The sequence below is a fragment of the Syngnathus acus genome, chromosome 5 (genome assembly GCF_901709675.1).
Source record: "Syngnathus acus chromosome 5, fSynAcu1.2, whole genome shotgun sequence".
In the NCBI taxonomy this organism is placed as follows: domain Eukaryota; kingdom Metazoa; phylum Chordata; class Actinopteri; order Syngnathiformes; family Syngnathidae; genus Syngnathus; species Syngnathus acus.
In genome coordinates, this window is record NC_051091.1 from 12,601,841 (window position 1) to 12,622,235 (window position 20,395).

Here is a 20,395-nt window from a genome sequence, read left to right on the forward strand (position 1 = left end):
GTGCCGCCACGGAAGTGGAGTCGGAAAGCAGATGAAGCCAAACAGTAAAGCTTTTTATTCCAATGGAGAAGCTTCCATTGTGCCCCGAGTAAGACACTCAATGTGCAGCCATGAAGAAATTCATTCATTTGGTGAAGAGTGGCCTATTCTTTTGAGTTTATATGCTTAAATGGGCGAGTGCATTTACAAAAAAAAATTCTATTGTGTGTGTTATTTTGTACTGTTTCCAAGTCTGTGTGTGCTATGGCGCAGGTGTGTGCGATTCTGTGTGATTCTGTGTGTGTATATGTCGACAAGCCAATAAATTCTGACTGTACTCAGTAAGCGGTTTCCACTCGCCCTCCCACTTCAACGCTCATCCTGAGACTTGTATTTTTATTCCAAGTGGTCCGTGTCGGGTCGTCGGAAATGATTGCGTGCTTTCCGTGCGTGAGCGCGCGCGTCGTGTCTGCAGTCTTACCAGTGCAATTGGCTTTTCTCTCTTTCCTGCTGTCAAGGGAGGATTCAGGCCCATCCAGGTAACCCGATTGCAGACCTGCATGGCATGAGGATGACGAGGAGGGGCTCTCCTGTCCCCTCCTCACAATTCACACGACGGACCTCTGGCGTCGTCTTTTGTATTTGTAGAGAACAGGGGTAGCGAACTTCTGTCAACATTTCAAGTATTTAGAGGACCAGACTAAATTTAGGAACAAATCCTGATGCAGAGATAAACTCATGTTTATTATTAGACATTGTGAGCTGTTTTAGGCCACAGTCTGGAGGTTCCCCACCCCTTTTGTAGAGGAAACGCTTTGACTTTTGTTCATTCATCATTTGCCATTTTATTTTTTGCGTATGACTCATCTCCTAACCCGCTTGCTCACTTGCACAAACAGCATGCAGCATTCACAATGTACATTTTAGTCATCACATTTTTTTTCCTGGAGTAGTAAGGCTGTCTAGAGAAGCTGTCCCTGTTGAATGGATGGGGTTTATTTCCCATCTTTACGCTGACCAACTTGGCAGAGTTTTACTGAGCAATTTTTCAAGAAAGGCCATTGCACTTGTTATATGTCCATTTTGAAGTGCTTTTCTCACCTAGTTGAAGCTGGATGAATTTCGGACAAAGAAACAAGACTACAACACTGCTTATTTGACGGCTTCACAAAGCCCGGTGCTTTGTATGATGTCACAATAGTAACCTTCCGTGTTTGCTTTCTTCATCGTAAATGCCAAGTACAAGTGTTTATTTAGTATATTAATTCATTAATGACATGGGGCTATTTGTGCTTTTAGGTCATTGGGTTTATCATGCTAATGAGCCAATCCAGTGGAACTATTGCAACTTTTTAACCTCTTCCAAGCTTAAAAGTGCGTGGTTGCTCGTTGTTTGTTGGTAGGTTAGTGTGTTGGATATTTTGTTAACTTGCAGGCTTGTGCGTGAACCACATATCTTGATTTCCAGGAAATATTGAAAGAATTGGTTGGATTTGAAATGTATTTTTGTCCGGCAAAGCCTTTTCTTAATGCACATCACCACCATTACCAGTAAATGAGTGGTACACTATCATCTGGCACCTGAAAAAATTATGTTTGCGTTAGCGTTCACTTCCCCCCTCCCTTTTGTTGTTTTATTTTTAAACCTGACAGGCAAAAATGTCTTATGAATAAGCAGTATGGAAACGGACAGTGGAAATGAGCATAACAAAGCAAGACCACCCATCGCCTCCGCTGTACACTCGTTGGGCAACAATAGCTTCAGCTTCCTCTCCTCCTTTCTGTTGTTTTCCTTTCAGTTTTTCCAGAGGACTCAGATGCAGACTGCAAGGCCCACCATCCCCACAAACACCCCCACCATACGGCCCGGCTCCCAGGCCCCCACGGCGGCAGTCTACCCTACTAATCAAGCAATCATGATGACCATGGCGCCCATGCCTTTTCCGTCACCGCAGGCTGCACAGTACTACATACCACAGGTCAGGCGCAGTGTGTATACATTTGTTTACAATGCCTTTATCCCAAGCCAATAAAAACATCATTAGAATCAAAACATTCAGTGCCCACAGAGTTTAGGTATTCATTACTAGAAAACCGTAAACGTTTTTTTTCTCTAAAAGAATAGTCTCTTTTCATTTGGTAGATTCGATGAAAAAAAAAAAGTAGACTTTGGGTCAAAAAATCTGTCAAACGCTGGAAAAAAAAAAGTTTTCATAAGTTAAGTGATTAAGTGTTTAATTGCCTTTAAAGTGTATAGGAGGGATAAAACTATTTTGAAATGTTTTGTTATAATTCATTTAGATTGTTTTTCTTTCACCATCTGCAGCATATTCCTCACATTGTTTGGTAATAAAAAGGTATATTATTCTTGATTTTAATATGTAAAGCAATGGGACACCTTAGAACATTTAAATTGTGGGGAAAACATAATGGCCAATTTAAGCTTCTTTCATACGACTACGTTCAAGCTGATTTTTTTATTTTTTTTATTTGGTCTATCGGCATTCAAATGCATTTTCGCCTCTGTTGAGGCACTTGAGTGGAATCTGGTTGTGTACAAGGAAATTTTGTTTGTAATCTGTTCTTTCTGCTGCAAATTGTTTCTGCTGTTACACTGTCAATGTTGTGACTTTTCAATGCGGTGTCGCCATGCTGATTTGCTTTTTGAGATAAAAAGTAGAAGGAAAGCTGTTTTACCAATTTTGCTGTGAAACACGCATCTAAATTTGCCTGAGGAGAGGAGTGCTCTTTTCTCGTCCTTATTGACGTCTTTGTCTCTCTGCAGTATCGTCACAGCACTGCCTATGTGGCGCCTCCTCAGCAGTATTCTGTCCAGCCCCCGGGATCTGGCACCTTCTATCCAGGTCCAGGACCAGGGGAGTACCCGTCCCCCTATCGTGAGTTTTTCCCAAATTCAAAAGACTCCCACACCATAAAAAACACCACCAATTGTGACCATTGCTTTTGAATGTAGTCATACTAAAACCACCCCCTTCACCCCCACCCCACCCCAAGATTCCCTCAGGTACCACCCACCTGTGTCACCTTCTGTCCCAGCCCCCGTGCCCACAGCCGGACCGCCGTACTACCCGGGGCAGACGGTGTACTCGGCGTCGCCGCCCATCATAGTGCCTACACCACAGCAACCTCCACCAGCCAAGCGCGAGAAAAAAACAGTGAGCACCTTAGTAGTTCATTCAGGGTTTGTAATATAAATATGTACTTTAACTATGACTTTACGACTGCGTTAGTGGTAGAGCACTGTACAAATGTGTGTTACGAGAAGCCTTCAGCAGCAGTTGTTGGACATGTGCGCTTTAGTGAGATGTGCTCTTTTTGTGCCATTGTCCTCCCAGATTCGTATCCGCGACCCCAATCGGGGTGGAAGGGACATCACTGAGGAGATCATGGCAGGGGGGTCGGGGAGCAGGAACTCAACGCCCCCTGCCGGCCCTCCTTCCTCCACTCCTACCCCCCCTCAGGTAGGCTCAGCCCACTATCGCTTTAAGAGCAGGCCGGCTCTAAATGCTGATGTGGTGGCGGCTTTTTGTCCTCCCTGTGTGTTAACAGTGTGTCTTTCCTCTCCCTCTGTCTTTCTGTTTGATTTTGTTTGTTTTGATTTTTGGCATGTATCCGCGTCCTTTGTGCTGTAATTGCTGTCGCATTAAACTTCATCCCGTTGCTCCGTTTGTCTTATTACACACCACACCTCATTTGGATTCATTGTCTCTGCTTAATTCCGCTTTGTACTTTTTTGTTGTCTAATGCTGTCTGGCATCTCTGTGGCTTCTGTTGATTTGTGTGCTGCTCAGTTCTCCTGGCGCCACCCTCATTATTATCCTCACGTGTTCTACCTCAAACCGCAGCAGCCACTGAGCAGCAGGCAGACTCCGGAGCTGCAGTCGACCTCGCAGCTTCCCCAGCCTCAGCATGGCTCTTCTGAAGACTTTACGCCAGAGCCCTTGGCGTCCCCGCAGCAGCCGCAACAAGCGGTGACAACCGGCGCCCAAGAAGCCAAACCAGGGCCAGGTGGGCTTCAATACATACATTCTGTTTTGGGATTGACCAACTCGGAAACACTTGTGTTCCCATTGAAAATAAAAATATACTAGTCCCCCAAAATTTGGAAAACTCTGCTTTCTGATAAAATGTAAAAATAAATCTAAACGCGCCTAAGCGTCTTTTCCATGATTTGTAAATAGCTCTGGTAAACGCATGAAATGAAACTTTGTCCCTTGATGGTATCACAATTTTTTTTGCTAACATTTGTTAGCTGTGCTTTTGCTCCTTACAGGTGTGTCACCAAAATTGGAACCACTTGTCCAAAAGTCTTCCCCAACTGGCCTCCTGCAGCCGGAAGCTCCATTGGAGAGACTGGAAGCCAGCGCTCCTGCATCGGAACCCTCTTCCACTGATGAACCCGAGCTTGCCTTCCCTGCCGCTCAGCCCGCCCTCGGGGTCCTGCCGCCCACGGCTGTCGACACTGGTGACCAGCCGCCCTCAACTGCTTCATTCTGCTCTGACGAGGAGCATCAATATTCTTCGACGGCGCCTTGTATTCCCACCGCTGACAACACACTTTCGGACGCCCACTCTCGGACTCCGACTGTCTCACTGTCATCGATTTCCAAGGCTGTGAATGGTGTCGCGGATCCTGACACCGATGCGGATGTGCCGTCCCCTGAGATGCCTTTGGCGTCCCCATCTGGAGCAAATCCTCTTGTTGCTTCTCCCTCTTTTCAAGAGACCTCCTCTTTGGAAATCTCACCCTCTGACGTCAGGCCAGAGGTGCCCGTCGCTGCTGAGCTGTCTCCCATGACGTCTTTGGCGATGGTCACCCTGACCTCCAGCCCTGTCACAACTTTGCGTGTCTCGGTCCCCCCCGGCCTTCCCCCTCTTGTGCAGGCCACAGCAGAGACCGATGAGCCCAAGCAGCCCCTGGAGAGAAAGGACCTTGTCACCGGGGTGGGGGCAGAGGCCGCTGGAGTCGTTACTGAAGCAGAGACCCAGCATAATTCATTCACTCGGAAGAGCCCCACTACAGGTACATGAACACGATGGAAACAGCTTACTTATAAACTTTCACTCCATACAGTATGTTTGAGAAATAATTCTGATTTTAAATTGTAGTCATTTGAAGTAATTGGAGTACCAAAGAAACTCCTGAAGGTGTAAAAAGCTCTAAAGTGTAGCTAATATTTGCAGTAAATCAGGCTTCAGCTGCTACACCAAAGACCTGGAGGAAACCAAATGAATTGATTCACGCCAGAGAAACACCTCTGAAGGAGAATGAGGTAAGAGAAGGAAGATGCTTGCACATTTTTCACATTGATGTACACTTTTTTTTTTTTTTTTAAATGAAAGCCACTGAAAAATGTCAGCGTATCAAAGAAGCATGACACTTGGAAAGAGAGTGCGAAGAACAGAAAGGCACAATAAATCATGTGGAAAATGTTTCTTCGCGTGCTGCAGGAAAGCGCTTAGACGTGACTTTTGGGTCAAGCAAGGTGTTATCCATCATCCTCGCTGCTCGTTCAGCACACTGTTTGTAAATTCAGCCTTCATTGATGGACAACCACACCCCTACTTTTTCATAGACTTTTTTCATGGCTTGTTCGAGTTGAACGTCGTTGACAAAGCCTCAAACCAGTATTATATTGGATATATATACAAATAAATGACCAGTCGCTGGGAATGTATAATGCCAGTATGGATGTAAACTGAGGAACCTGCATATGTAAACCCTTGCTGTAGGACAAGCCTCGGCTCGTTGACCCTGCTGCTGCGGATCCGGCGCTGCAGTCGACACTGCTTGGGGGCTCCGGGGCATTGCGCTTTGCCTCTGCTGACGTCCCAGCTCCTGCCAGCAGCCCCGAGGCCAACAGAAGGCTGGCTGTACCAGAGGAGAACGGAGATGCCGAGCCGGAGGCTTTAAGGAACGGGGCGGGCCATACCTCTGAAAATGAGACCAACGACAGTGGTGCGTCGCCTAGGGACAAAGACAACTCCATTGGGGCCTCGCAGGACATAGAAGGTGAGAGAAACTCCACTCAAGACTAGTGTTGCAAAATTCTAGAAATTAACCAAAGTATATGGGAATTTGGAAAAAAAATATATACACTGCTCAAAAGAATTAAAGGAACAGTTTTTTATCAGGGTATGACATGAATTCAATTAGATTTTTCTGATAAGGTTTTGGTCAGGTACGTGGCAGAGGGGGTTGTTAATCAGTTTCAGCTGCATTGGTGTTGATGGAAATAACAACTGGTGCACTAGAGGGGCAATAACGAGATAGTCCCCAAAACAGGACTGATTTTGCAGGTGGAGGCCATTTCAAGTTCCTCCCTCTTGATCTTTAGCTAGAGTCATTATCACGACTTGGAGCATGAGGCGATTGCTTAACCCTCCTGAAGTTGCGCAGATTGTCCAACTCCTCCAGGATGGCACATCCATGCGTGCTGTTGCAAGAAGATTTGATGTGTCTCTCAGTACAATCTCCAGAGCATGGAGACAGGCAGTTATTCTAGGAGAGCTGGACAGGGCCGTAGACGGTCCTCATTCCATCAGCAGGACCGATATCTGCTGCTTTGTGGTAGGAGGAACAGGTTGAGCACTGCCCGAGCCCTACAGAATGACCTCCAGCAGGCTACTGGTGTGAATGTCTCTGCCCAAACAGTCAGAAACAGACTTCACGAGGGTGGCCTCAGGGCACGACGTCCTGTAGTGTTTCCTGTGCTCATTGCTCAGCACTGTGGAGCTCGATTTGGCATTTGCCATAGAACACCAGAATTGGCAAGTCCGCCACTGGCGCCCTGTGCTTTTCACAGATGAGAACAGGTTTACCCTGAGCACCTGTGATAGACGTGAAAGGGTCTGGAGAAGCCAAGGAGAGCGCTATGCTGCCTGCAACATCATTCAGCATGACCGGTTTGGTGGTGGGTCAGTGATGGTCTGGGGAGGCATTTCCATGGAGGGACGAACAGACCTCTACAGGCTAGAGAACGGCAGTCTGACTGCCATTAGGTATCGGGATGAAATCCTTGCACCCATGGTCAGACCCTACGCTGGTGCAGTAGGTCCTGGGTTCCTCCTGATCCACAACAATGCCCGGCCTGTTGTGGCAAGAGTATGCAGACAGTATCTGGAGCAGGGGTAGGCAAACCTTTTGAGCTCGCGAGCTACTTTTGAAATGACCAAGTCACAAAGATCTACCCAAAAAAAAAAAAATTTTATTTATATATATAGTATATATATATATATATATGTATATATATATATATATATATATATATATATATATCCAGTGCCTTGCGAAAGTATTCGGCCCCCTTGAACCTTTCAACATTTCGCCACATTTCAGGCTTCAAACATAAAGATATAAAATTTTAATTTTTTGTCAAGAATCAACAACAAGTGGGACACAATCGTGAAGTGGAACGAAATTTATTGGATAATTTAAACTTTTTTAACAAATAAAAAACTGAAAAGTGGGGCGTGCAATATTATTCGGCCCCTTTACTTTCAGTGCAGCAAACTCACTCCAGAAGTTCAGTGAGGATCTTTGAATGACCCAATGTTGTCCTAAATGACTGATGATGATAAATAGAATGCACCTGTGTGTAATCAAGTCTCCGTATAAATGCACCTGCTCTTTGATAGTCTCAGGGTTCTGTTTAAAGCGCAGAGAGAACCATGAAGACAAAGGAACACACCAGGCAGGTCCGAGATACTGTTGTGGAGATGTTTAAAGCCGGATTTGGATACAAAAAGATTTCCCAAGCTTTAAACATCTCAAGGAGCACTGTGCAAGCAATTATATTGAAATGGAAGGCGTATCAGACCACTGCAAATCTACCAAGACCCGGCCGTCCCTCCAAACTTTCATCTCAAACAAGGAGAAGACTGATCAGAGATGCAGCCAAGAGGCCCATGATCACTCTGGATGAACTGCAGATAACTACAGCTGAGGTGGGAGAGTCTGTCCATAGGACAACAATCAGTCGTGCACTGCACAAATCTGGCCTTTATGGAAGAGTGGCAAGAAGAAAGCCATTTCTCAAAGATATCCATAAAAAGTCTCGTTTAAAGTTTGCCACAAGCCACCTGGGAGACACACCAAACATGTGGAAGAAGGTACTCTGGTCAGATGAAACCAAAATCGAACTTTTTGGCCACAATGCCAAACGATATGTTTGGCGTAAAAGCAACACAGCTCATCACCCTGAACACACCATCCCCACTGTCAAACATGGTGGTGGCAGCATCATGGTTTGGGCCTGCTTTTCTTCAGCAGGGACAGGGAAGATGGCTAAAATTGACGTGGCGCTACAAAGTATTAGCGCAAGGGGGCCGAATAATATTGCATGCCCCACTTTTCAGTTTTTTATTTGTTAAAAAAGTTTAAATTATCTAATAAATTTCGTTCCACTTCACGATTGTGTCCCACTTGTTGTTGATTCTCGACAAAAAATTAAAATTTTATATCTTTATGTTTGAAGCCTGAAATGTGGCGAAATGTTGAAAGGTTCAAGGGGGCCGACATATATATATGTATATATATATATATATTTGTATGTATGTATGTGTGTGTCATCGTGAAAAAAAAGTCTGACTCCCATTCCCTATGAAAGTGATACTTCTTACTATGGCCAGCTGCCCCACTCATTTTTATACCCTTTCTTAAGTTTAAGAGAAAAAACAGGGTTCTGACAATTGGAGGGAACTCGCGAGCTAGCGTGTTTGTGTTGTGTTGTTAGCGCCGTTGTTTGTACACGCACGCGTCAAGTGCAGAAAAAAAATAAAATTGATATCACGCGATCGACCAATAGTGGCTTGGCGATCGACCGGTCGATCGCGATCGACGTATTGCGCACCTCTGATCTGGAGGATGAAGGAATTGACACAATTGAATGGCCCTCACAATCACCTGATCTAAACCCGATAGAACACCTCTGGGACATAATGTTTCGGTCCATCATACGCTGCCAGGTTGTTCCTCAGACTTTACAGGAGCTCACTGATGCCCTTAGACAGATCTGGGAGGACATCTCACAAGACACCATCTGTCGTCTCATTAGGAGCATGCCGCGACGTTGTCAAGCATGCATACAAGCTCGTGGGGGCCACACAAGATATTGAAAAAAAATTTGAGTTGCAGAAATTGAATTTAGGCAAAAAGGACGAGCCTGCCATATCATTTTTTCACTTTGATTTTTGGGGTGTCTGTATACTGAGCCCTCTGTAGGCAGAAAACTTTTATTTCCATCAAAAGATGTGGCATCCTTTTGTTCCTGAGACATTTAACTGTCCATATCAGTATAGATATCCCCCCAAAAACATTTCACCATTGAAATCTGATGTGTTTTCAAAGTGTTCCTTTAATTTTTTTGAGCAGTGTATATATATATATATATATATATATTCATGCTAGAGTATGATACCTTTTTAATTATTTTTTTTAAGTTTGAAATATTTTCAAAATCCAGCCTTCCTCTGATCGGATTTATAATGACCACCGGTCTTATTTTTTTATTTTCTAGGTGGTCCAGACCTGTCCGATCCCAGCAAGAAGCGACAGTACGACAGGAGCTACTTATTGCGTTTCCAATACATGCCTGCCTGTGTACAGAAACCAGAGGGTCTCCCACCAATCAGCGACGTGGTGCTTGACAAGGTGAGTACCCCATTTGGTAGAAGTTGATGGAGGTTGGGTTGATTACTTTTTACCTACCATCTGGTCTTTTATTTCCAGGCTTATCAAAAGCCCTTTGAGCATGGACTCTTTTTCCATGGTACCCAGTTTAAGGTTCATTAGTACGCCTTTTGTAGTAAGAAAATTCAACGCACTGGTAGGATGTTGGAAAAATGCTTTACAAACTGTTTTAGCTTTTATTTGACAACCTACCAAGTGTGCTGACTTGTCTTACTAGTGCGAGAAAAATGGCATGCAATATATGGACCATAAGCTGACGCAGCGCTCAAAGGGCTTTCTCTGCTGGCCGCGGAATCTCTTCTATTCAGTTTTATTAATTTTTTTATTGTGCAAAAAATCTAATAATCCAATTGCGGGATGTGGTGTGAAAGCGTGAATAGTTGCAGCAAAATCCCACCTCCGCTGTGTAAACCGCAAAGGTAGATCGCGTCAAAGAGGCTCCTGATTTTTGTATTTAAGTGTGTAATGTAGAGCGTGGGGTTCTGCTGAAATCCTGTTTTGATTAAAATCACACTGCCATTATGTCACACTTGGCAGCATTAAGAGGCCGTCCCCCACCTCTGTCAAGAGCCGCTAAACTGGCTGATGTCAAAACTCCTAGTTTTACAGGAAGAAGAGTAACGAAGAGGTCAATGAGTTGAATACTTTTTTTTTCTCCCTCTTCCCCCGCAATAGTCCCTCTTGCTTCTACGTTCCTTTCTTTCCCTCCACATCTGGTTCTCACTGGACGGCCATTTGAGCAGGGCTGTCCTGTAAAAAAAAAAAATACACCAAGCAAAACAACTTAAAATGTTGCAAGGCTGTCAGTTGCAACGAGTCACCTTTAGGCCAACCATTGTTAGAAACAAACCCTTTTCTCCAATATTGGCGGAGGATGACTGCTCCCCCTGCTGTTGAAGATTCAGCCATTTTCTATAGCGCTTATTTTAAGGTCATGGGTGAGCTGGAGCCAACTCAATTTGGCGAGTGAAGCAGGGCATTCCCTAAGCTGGACACATGTAGACAAACCACCATTCATACTTATATTCACACTTGAGTAATTTAGACTTTTCAGTAACATGCATACCATTGCAGATGAACCAAAACAAGTTGCCTTCTCGAGCGGTGGATCCCAGGGTGATTTCCAGGGGATCCGATTTCACACCTGCCTTTGCAGACTTTGGCAGACAGATGAGCAGTGCGAGAGGTGCTATGGTGAGTCGCAGAAATACCTGACAAACTCTTCTGAAGCTCCGTGACTGCTTTTATTTGATCAGGGCCCAAGTGGTCAACACAAATAAATGCCTCCCTCAATTACTGTAGATGTGTGACTTTGTCCCTATTAGGAAAAATAAAAATACATTTTGAAAATATCAAGCTCTATTTAAATCCTTCACTTCCCATCTTCCTGCACAGCTAATGAACATGGGCACGCGGCGGCCTCCTCCAAGGAAGATCATCATGAGCGTCCCGGTGAATGATGAAGTTAAACTGCAGAGGGCAAAGAACGCCTGGAAGCCGGGCTCCAAGCGGGAGTGTGTGGTCGAGGACCCGGAGACCTTGAGGACACAGGTAGGAAATTGGATTTTACCTCCCTTCCACAGATGGAATTGCTGCATTTTTTTTTTGTGGGGTCTTGTCTCCTCCAGGAGCTGTTCAGGAAAGTGCGCAGCATTCTGAACAAGCTCACGCCGCAGAAGTTCAGCCAGCTGCTGAAGCAGGTGACGGACTTGACCATTGACACAGAAGAGCGACTGAAGGGGGTGATCGACCTCGTTTTTGAGAAAGCTATTGATGAGCCCAGCTTTTCTGTCGCCTACGGGAACATGTGCAGGTGCCTTGCTGAGGTAAAGCTACGGCTGCTATGATTAACTTATAATAACGTGATAAATGTTATAGATATATAAAGTGGCGAACATCCACCTTTGGAAAAACTAAATTGCAATTGTCTGTATTCTGGTCAGAAAATAATGCTTGCTTAACAGACGTTGCATGTGTGCGTGTGTATACAGCTCAAAGTGGAAATTGCGGACAAGCCAAACAACACAGTCAACTTTCGTAAGTTGCTGCTCCACCGCTGCCAGAAGGAGTTTGAGAAGGACAAAGTGGATGATGTGGTGTTTGAGAAGAAGCAGAAAGAGCTGGACTCTGCTGATTCGGTATGTGCCAGAATCTTTTAAGCTGGTGATTTTTCGGAGTGTGTCATAAGAAATTAGCAGTCATGGAAAATTATTCATGGAACTATTAATCCATTCTTTGAATTGTTGAAGGTGACGGACATGCCAAAAGCCCATCCCAATGTTGAATCCACCTACCGGTGTTTTTCTTTCTTTATCATGTCCATGCAGTCCACGGAGCGTGAGCGGCTTCAGGAGGAGTTAGAGGAGGCCAAGGATAAGGCGCGGCGGCGATCCATCGGCAATATCAAGTTCATCGGGGAGCTTTTCAAGCTCAAAATGCTTACAGAGGCCATCATGCACGATTGTGTTGTCAAGCTGCTGAAAAACCATGACGAAGAGTCTCTTGAGTGCCTCTGCAGGCTTCTCACCACAATCGGAAAAGACCTCGACTTTGAAAAAGCCAAGGTGAGCCCCATGGTGCGATTTTGACGGCAAACATTTGTAAACGCGAGTGAAAAAAAATGATCGGCGGAGCCACAGACGCACACCTCGCAAGTTTGAATAACCCACTTTAATTTCATCCTCTCCCTAGCCTCGTATGGATCAGTATTTCACTCAGATGGAAAAAATAGTGAAGGAGAAGAAGACGTCGTCTCGGATACGCTTTATGTTGCAGGACGTCATTGACCTGAGATTGGTGAGTTTTGTCAAAGGCCTCCATGTGATTTTTGTCCTTTTCTAAAGTGCCATACACAATGTGACACTGCTACGTGTTCACCCCTGTTCTTGTAGCACAACTGGGTGTCCAGAAGAGCCGACCAGGGGCCCAAAACCATTGAGCAGATCCACAAGGAGGCCAAAATTGAAGAGCAGGAAGAGCAGAGAAAAGTGCACCAACAGCTGCTCTCCAAAGAGAACAAGAGACGAGGAGGTGAGGCCACCTGCGTGATCCTTTTCATAGGACTCCCAGTCACATCTGCGCGTCTACAAACGTTCCAACTTTGTGTCCGCATGACCGCGCAGATACAAAGTTTTACGCAGCAGCCACCGGGAAGCCTCTGCTGAGCTGCCAGCTGTTACACAGATTGTCTGCGTTTTATTACAGAAATCACTGAACGTTACCTCGTTGCCCCGTAGCGATGAATGTGACAGAAATAAAATGTGAAAATTCAGATGCATTGTTCTCTGTATCAGCTCTCAGTCCTTTAATGTTCAGCTTCAATTATCTAACGAAGTTACCTTACGCTCTAACCCTTTGCGCTACAATGGTCGGTGGGTCACATTTTGTTTTATAGATATGCGAGAGCAGAGAGAGCCCCGCATGCCCAGAGAAGAGACCTGGAATACCGTGCCCATGACCAAGAACAGCAGGACGATCGACCCGAATAAAATCCCAAAGATATCAAAGGTAAGCTACCGCTGCTATGTCAGGTCTGTTTGCAGAACTTTTTTAACCCCCTCATCAGAGCTCTATTAAAAAAAATTCCCCTCATGTGTTGAACCAAGTTGGCGGTATGCATGCTTAGAGCGGCGCGTTATGATTTTAAATCCACAGATTAGATATTGTTATATTTGTAAAAAATACATTTTGGACAAAGTGAATTTGTCTATTTTCCTGCAGTATTTCTCACAACACACTGCACACTGGTTGGGAATCACTATGAAATGGACAGTCCCAAAAAACTATCATATGGATTAAATAGATTCTTTCCAAACTTTTAGAACTTGAGCCTGATAAATCATTGACCTGTCAAATTGAAGTCTCCCTCAAGTTGGTGTCATCACACTTTTTCTAACTTTCTCTACAGCCTCAGATGGATGAGAAGATCCAGCTTGGCCCGCGGGCTCAAGTCACATGGGTGAAGGGAAGCAGCGGTGGAGCCAAGGCCAGCGACTCAGGTCTGATCTTTACAAATTGATTTTCAATATCTTCATCTGTCTCTTTCTCACTTTCTCTCTCTTTCATCATGTAATGATGAAAGAGGTCTAATGTCTGATGTTGCATAGAATTTGTGAAAGCTCCCATTGATCTGGTAATTCTTTTCTCCTCCCCACTTTTAGAACTGTTGAGGAGTGGCAGCAGCCTCAACCACTACTCTGTGCTGCAGTCCACACTGTCTCAACAGGCTTCGTCGGCTGCTCCACAGAACCCAGACTTTGATTCGAGGCGGACTCTCGGAAGGTGAGTTAAAATGATCATTAGTTTCAGCTATGGTTGATTGTGCTTGTCCCACAAAAATATTTTCTGTTCATGTCCAGCAATCGTAGCAGTGTGGCACGGGAGCGCAGTGAGAAGTCACAGGTCCAAACGGCGCCACCGTTGTCGGCGTCGCCGAGGCTCGCGTCTTTCAACCGGGGTGACAGTAATAAGAATCTGCAAGACAGCCATCCCCCGGAGGAGACGCGGAGGGAGCGGGAGAACGAGGCAGCAGAGCCCCGCAGAAAAAGTGTCACTGAGGACAAACCAGAGCCAGAACCAGAGCGTAGCAAGACCAGAGAGCCTGGTAAGCAAGGTCAATCAGATCACAAAGTTTAAAAAAACACCTCAGACTCATAGTTGTTTTACGATACCTTGACAGTCAAACCGGAGCCAGAAAGGCTTGTCCTGTCTGAGGAAGACATGGAGTTTAAGTCCAAGTCCATCATTGATGAGTTCCTCCACATTAATGATTACAAGGTACTGACACTCACTGGACTTTTAATCCATCATCTTTTTTAAGTAGTCCATTGAATTGGCCATTGTGGTATCTGCAGGAGGCCGTTCAGTGTGTGGACGAGCTGGTTTCGGCCCCCCAGCTGCACATCTTCGTGCGTGTCGGAGTGGAGTCGACGCTGGAGCGCAGTCAAATCACACGGGACCACATGGGCCTGCTCTTCTTGCAGCTGGTTCAGCAGGGAGTTCTGCCAAAAGACCAGTTTTACAAAGGGTATCCCATGCACACTGCGCAGGCACAGCCTTTGAATCAAATTCGGTACCGACCAGCCAGCGTGAATGAACACACATGCCTACACAGGTTTGCTGAAATACTGGAGCAGGCGGACGATATGGCTATCGACATTCCTCATATCTGGCTGTACCTGGCCCAGCTGCTAAGCCCCGTGCTGAAGGACGGAGGCTTCTCTATGAGAGAGCTCTTCAGGTACCCAGTGTGCCCGCTGCCTCCCTCGTGGCTTGGATGTGTAGACTCATTAGTTTGATAATGCCGTTTGTGTTCACAGTGAATTGAGCAAACCCTTGTTAGCTGTGGGAAGAGCAGGAATCCTCATATCTGAAATACTGCACATACTATGCAAACATATGGTAAGCGACACGTTGACCTGCTGTCTAAACATGCTTGATTGCGCATGTGGACGAAGACAGGCGCCGCAGATGTCAGTGGTGTCTGTTACAATGAAAATTAATCACCTTGCACTATTGTTCACCTGTATTTCCATTTTTCCTTTTTGTTAATTAATTGATGGATTTATGCACACCGGTTATCTCCTCAGAGCCATACAGCTGTGGGTTCTCTGTGGAGGGAATCTGACCTCAGATGGCCTGATTTCCTGCCAGAGGGAGAGGATGTCCAGGCCTTTATCTCACAACAGGTACCCCGAGCCGCTTCTACGGGCACCAACAAGCCGCGGTCCACAGAATTATCTTTGATTTATCTTTTACCTCTCGCACGCAGAGGCTGGAGTTCACCCAGTTGGACGGCGCGCAACCCGAAGCAGCGCTCTCTAAAACGACCTTGTCCCCTGAGGAGCTGAGCCAGCAGCTGGATAGGCTCCTGCTGGAGGACAAGGCCAGCGACGAGCAAATTTTTGACTGGGTGGAGGTACTGAGGGGCGCTCACTGCGTTCTCAAAGGAAGCAACTCGCAAATACATGAAATTTGTTACTGTTGAGTTTATGTACAGTGATCCCTCGCCACTTCAACAGATACAGTGCCTTGCGAAAGTCTTCGGCCCCCTTGAACCTTTCAACATTTTGCCACATTTCAGGCTTCAAACATAAAGATATAAAATTTTAATTTTTTGTCAAGAATCAACAACAAGTGGGACACAATCGTGAAGTGGAACAAAATTTATTGGATAATTTAAACTTTTTTTAACAAATAAAAAACTGAAAAGTGGGGCGTGCAATATTATTCGGCCCCCTTGTGCTAATACTTTGTAGCGCCACCTTTTGCTGCAATTACAGCTGCAAGTCGCTAGGGGTATGTCTCTATCAGTTTTGCACATCGAGAGACTGGAATTCTTGCCCATTCTTCCTTGCAAAACAGCTCGAGCTCAGTGAGGTTGGATGGAGAGCGTTTGTGAACAGCAGTCTTCAGCTCTTTCCACAGATTCTCGATTGGATTCAGGTCTGGACTTTGACTTGACCATTCCAACACCTGGATACGTCTATTTGTGAACCATTCCATTGTAGATTTGTCTTTATGTTTTGGATCATTGTCCTGTTGGAAGATAAATCTCCGTCCCAGTCTCAGGTCTTTTGCAGACTCCAACAGGTTTTCTTCCAGAATGGTCCTGTATTTGGCTCCATTCATCTTCTCATCAATTTTAGCCATCTTCCCTGTCCCTGCTGAAGAAAAGCAGGCCCAAACCATGATGCTGCCACCACCATGTTTGACAGTGGGGATGGTGTGTTCAGGGTGATGAGCTGTGTTGCTTTTACGCCAAACATATCGTTTTGCATTGTGGCCAAAACGTTCGATTTTGGTTTCATCTGACCAGAGCACCTTCTTCCACATGTTTGGTGTGTCTCCCAGGTGGCTTGTGGCAAACTTTAAACGAGACTTTTTATGGATATCTTTGAGAAATGGCTTTCTTCTTGCCACTCTTCCATAAAGGCCAGATTTGTGCAGTGCACGACTGATTGTTGTCCTATGGACAGACTCTCCCACCTCAGCTGTAGTTATCTGCAGTTCATCCAGAGTGATCATGGGCCTCTTGGCTGCATCTCTGATCAGTCTTCTCCTTGTTTGAGATGAAAGTTTGGAGGGACGGCCGGGTCTTGGTAGATTTGCAGTGGTCTGCTACTCCTTCCATTTCAATATAATTGCTTGCACAGTGCTCCTTGAGATGTTTAAAGCTTGGGAAATCTTTTTGTATCCAAATCCGGCTTTAAACGTCTCCACAACAGTATCTCGGACCTGCCTGGTGTGTTCCTTTGTCTTCATGGTTCTCTCTGCGCTTTAAACAGAACCCTGAGACTATCAAAGAGCAGGTGCATTTATACGGAGACTTGATTACACACACGTGCATTCTATTTATCATCATCAGTCATTTAGGACAACATTGGATCATTCAAAGATCCTCACTGAACTTCTGGAGTGAGTTTGCTGCACTGAAAGTAAAGGGGCCGAATAATATTGCACGCCCCATTTTTCAGTTTTTTATTTGTTAAAAAAGTTTAAATTATCCAAAAAATTTCGTTCCACTTCACGATTGTGTCCCACTTGTTGATTCTTGACAAAAAATAAAAATTTTATATCTTTATGTTTGAAGCCTGAAATGTGGCGAAATGTTGAAAGGTTCAAGGGGGCCGAATACTTTCGCAAGGCACTGTACGTACATTATTTGTAGTCAATAAAACAATATATGTACCATTTCGGTCATTTCCCACAACACACCTATTCATCTCTCACAGCACACGAATGCGCTGTGGCACAATGTTTGTGAATGTCTTATTTACATTAATGAAGTAGTTTTGTGTTTTAAGTATTCTTGCTTTACGTATCTGCCACTTAGGCAAACCTGGACGAAACGCAGATGAGCTCGTCACCCTTCCTGAGGGCACTGATGACGGCCGTGTGCAAGGCAGCGGTGAAAGGTAAGCCATGTCCATTTTGTCTTTGCCAGTCATAATGAGGAGGGGGGGACTCACTCACTCACTCACTCACTCAACTGCTTCCTTTCTCCTTCCTCCTTGCTTCGTCGGCAGACATTGGCACCAACTGTCAAGTAGACAAAGCCATCATCCAGAGGAGGTTGCCCGTATTACTCAAGTACCTTAACTCAGACACTGAGCGACAGCTGCAAGCACTTTATGCACTTCAGACGCTGATAGTCTCCCTCGATCAGCCTCCCAGTAAGTACTCCTTCATTACTTGAGATGCTGCAAGTGTCCGCCGAGCAGGTTCTCTGAACCAGTAAATATGTTGCATTTGGAGGATGTAAGCACTGCCGGTTAATGATTGGATCCTTATTAACCAATCACCATTCAAGTACTGAAGCTTTCTAGCAGTATTTCACAGTTTAAAGAAGCACAAGCTCATTGTGACCAATCTGCCAGACCTACTGCGGATGTTCTTCGATTGCCTCTACGATGAGGACGTCATCTCGGAGGAGGCGTTCAACAAGTGGGAGACCAGCAAAGACCCCGCAGAGCAGGAGGGCAAAGGCGTGGCCCTCAAGTCGGTGACGGCCTTCTTCACGTGGCTGCAGGAGGCCGAGGAAGAGTCGGAGGACAATTGAGGAGACGTGCATGGCCCCGCTCGACAAAATGTTGAACGTGACCCGTTCATGTTCGCTGGAATTCCTTTTTCTGCGGTACGGTTTGGAAACATGCCGCCTTTTTCAGTTTGAATTCCAATGACGGAAGCACTAAATACATGTATTATACATAGAAAATATTTTTGTTTTAAATTTTAACTTACTTTTTTTGTTACTTTTTAATAAGAGACTTAAAAAAAGAAGCAGCAGCATAGATTCTGGACTCGTTAATTTATTATTTTTTTAAGGGCTGCAAATATGGAAGCAAGAACCTGAAGCAGCAGAAATAATAATATTAAATAAGAATGATAACAAAATATTAATTTTGACAAAGGAATAGAACAGCCTCCCTGGATTCTACACTGTTTGGAATGAAACAGGGTAGCACAAAATCATTTGGGGGTTGAAAAGAAGCCAAGCTTGCGGTTAAAATAATCCCCCCCAAAATCTCCCTCGGCCTCTGCTTGTACTGTTCACGTCGGCGCGACGGAAAATGGACAACCGCAGATGAACAAAGTGGACACGGAACCATAAATTGCCAGGAAGGACGATGGAGGAACTAAGGGGAAGCGAAGCGCTCATGACAAAAATGCTTGTAATACTTCAGCCCCACCCAGCTCAATGAAAGCTTGTAAATACATTAAAGATGGAGAGAAAAAAAGTGTTTCGAAACTTGCAGATGATTCTGTATGTGTCTGTCTTCTCAAACATCCTCCTCCTATTTGATGCTGAGACACCCTCAAAACTCAAATATCCATGTCATCCATTGAACTGCTATGATTATGCTCTTAAGGAATATTTTTCCGACGACTTAATCGCCTATGACTTCCCTTAAAACATACCGCTTTGAGTGTCCTCAGTGAAGTGCTGCATACTTGCAGCAGTTTGGTGTATGAAAGAAACAAACACCAGGAGGGTTAATGTTATCACAAATTTGATCATGATGTGATAATTGACTTTTAATGTCGGCTTGATGCATTCACCTGCTTTGTGAGCATGGAAATGTGTTATTCTGCAGTATTTTCAATTGTCTTGATTTTTTTTCTTTTAAGTGCTTGCGCAAAAGTGTGTCAATGCAGGTTTGAAGAAGCCCCTTCAATTCATTGGCTGGGATGATTAACCCGTTTGTTTATGGCAGGGGTCTCAAACTCCACCCCTCGGGGGCCGCATTCCTACATGTTTTCCAAGTTTCCCTCGTTAAACACATCTGATTCAAATGATCAGTTCATCCTCACGTTCTGCAGGAGCCTGATAATTGAATCAGGTGTGTTTAACGAGGGAAACTTGGAAAACATGTAGGAATGCAACCCCTGAGGACTGGAGTTTGAGACCCCTGGTTTATGGTGTTCTAAAGTCACATCTTTACTGTCCCTTTTCTTCAACTCTAGTTCTCTTTTGCCCGCCAAGAAGTCACATTATCATAGTTTGATCATTTCGATTTTGTTTTCCCCCTTAACTTTTTTTAATGTTCATATATATTTATATTTGTTTTTTTCTTTTAGAAAATATAATGTAATGTAAATTAGATATTTGGGCGATTGCTTTATTGTAAAGAAAATTTACTAAATTTAAAATCTTAATTTGATTTGATATTAGTCAATTTTAGACCAAATGAATACATTATAAGAATAATTTATTCAACACGTTCATTTTTGCTTAATTTTTTATCTATGAGTGATCTGGCAAGTCCGTCCATTTTTTTAAATCAAATGAATTCCCAAAACATTCAACCCCTGATGCAAATAATGGTGCATTTTATTTTCCATGTCATTTGGAGGATTAAAAGAACTGTATAAAATCAATACAAAATACAGAATAAAACAAGTGCAACTGCAAAGTACCACAATTACAAACATGAACGACATAATCGTATACTTTTGCGGTCCCCTAAACAACTTTACGCTTTTGAACCACAACTCCCATGAACCATAGGCGCAGTGCCTCTCGATTCACGGTCATGTTTGTAGTCCTGTAGCCGGCAAGCCTCATCATTGATTTGCCACGGTAAATACGAGTTTCATTTAATTACGGGGTGTCTTAAAAAGAGTCTTATTTTAATACACACGGGGATAAATCTAAACCATAATATTGAATTAAAGCCTATTTTGTTCCCATAAATTTCAATT

At 44.5% G+C, this 20,395-nt stretch overlaps 1 protein-coding gene across 1 annotated transcript in view; it reads left to right on the top strand.

Moving 5' to 3' along the window:
• The window catches only part of eif4g3a (eukaryotic translation initiation factor 4 gamma, 3a), a 35,917-nt gene extending 16,972 nt beyond the window's left edge, over positions 1–18,945 (top strand). The window contains exons 6-36 of the mRNA XM_037252458.1: positions 498–518; positions 1,779–1,958; positions 2,765–2,876; positions 2,995–3,155; positions 3,327–3,461; positions 3,846–4,008; positions 4,274–5,023; positions 5,185–5,273; positions 5,734–6,013; positions 8,110–8,112; positions 9,519–9,652; positions 10,766–10,885; positions 11,087–11,242; positions 11,320–11,517; positions 11,683–11,829; positions 12,019–12,255; positions 12,383–12,487; positions 12,583–12,721; positions 13,086–13,198; positions 13,599–13,689; positions 13,852–13,972; positions 14,050–14,294; positions 14,370–14,467; positions 14,545–14,717; positions 14,805–14,930; positions 15,010–15,091; positions 15,280–15,378; positions 15,462–15,608; positions 17,526–17,607; positions 17,719–17,865; positions 18,070–18,945. Of these exons, the coding sequence (XP_037108353.1) occupies positions 498–518; positions 1,779–1,958; positions 2,765–2,876; positions 2,995–3,155; positions 3,327–3,461; positions 3,846–4,008; positions 4,274–5,023; positions 5,185–5,273; positions 5,734–6,013; positions 8,110–8,112; positions 9,519–9,652; positions 10,766–10,885; positions 11,087–11,242; positions 11,320–11,517; positions 11,683–11,829; positions 12,019–12,255; positions 12,383–12,487; positions 12,583–12,721; positions 13,086–13,198; positions 13,599–13,689; positions 13,852–13,972; positions 14,050–14,294; positions 14,370–14,467; positions 14,545–14,717; positions 14,805–14,930; positions 15,010–15,091; positions 15,280–15,378; positions 15,462–15,608; positions 17,526–17,607; positions 17,719–17,865; positions 18,070–18,251 (4,836 nt within the window). The 3' untranslated portion in view covers positions 18,252–18,945. The remainder of the gene's footprint in view (positions 1–497; positions 519–1,778; positions 1,959–2,764; positions 2,877–2,994; positions 3,156–3,326; positions 3,462–3,845; positions 4,009–4,273; positions 5,024–5,184; positions 5,274–5,733; positions 6,014–8,109; positions 8,113–9,518; positions 9,653–10,765; positions 10,886–11,086; positions 11,243–11,319; positions 11,518–11,682; positions 11,830–12,018; positions 12,256–12,382; positions 12,488–12,582; positions 12,722–13,085; positions 13,199–13,598; positions 13,690–13,851; positions 13,973–14,049; positions 14,295–14,369; positions 14,468–14,544; positions 14,718–14,804; positions 14,931–15,009; positions 15,092–15,279; positions 15,379–15,461; positions 15,609–17,525; positions 17,608–17,718; positions 17,866–18,069) is intronic.
• Positions 18,946–20,395: the final 1,450 nt, after the last annotated feature.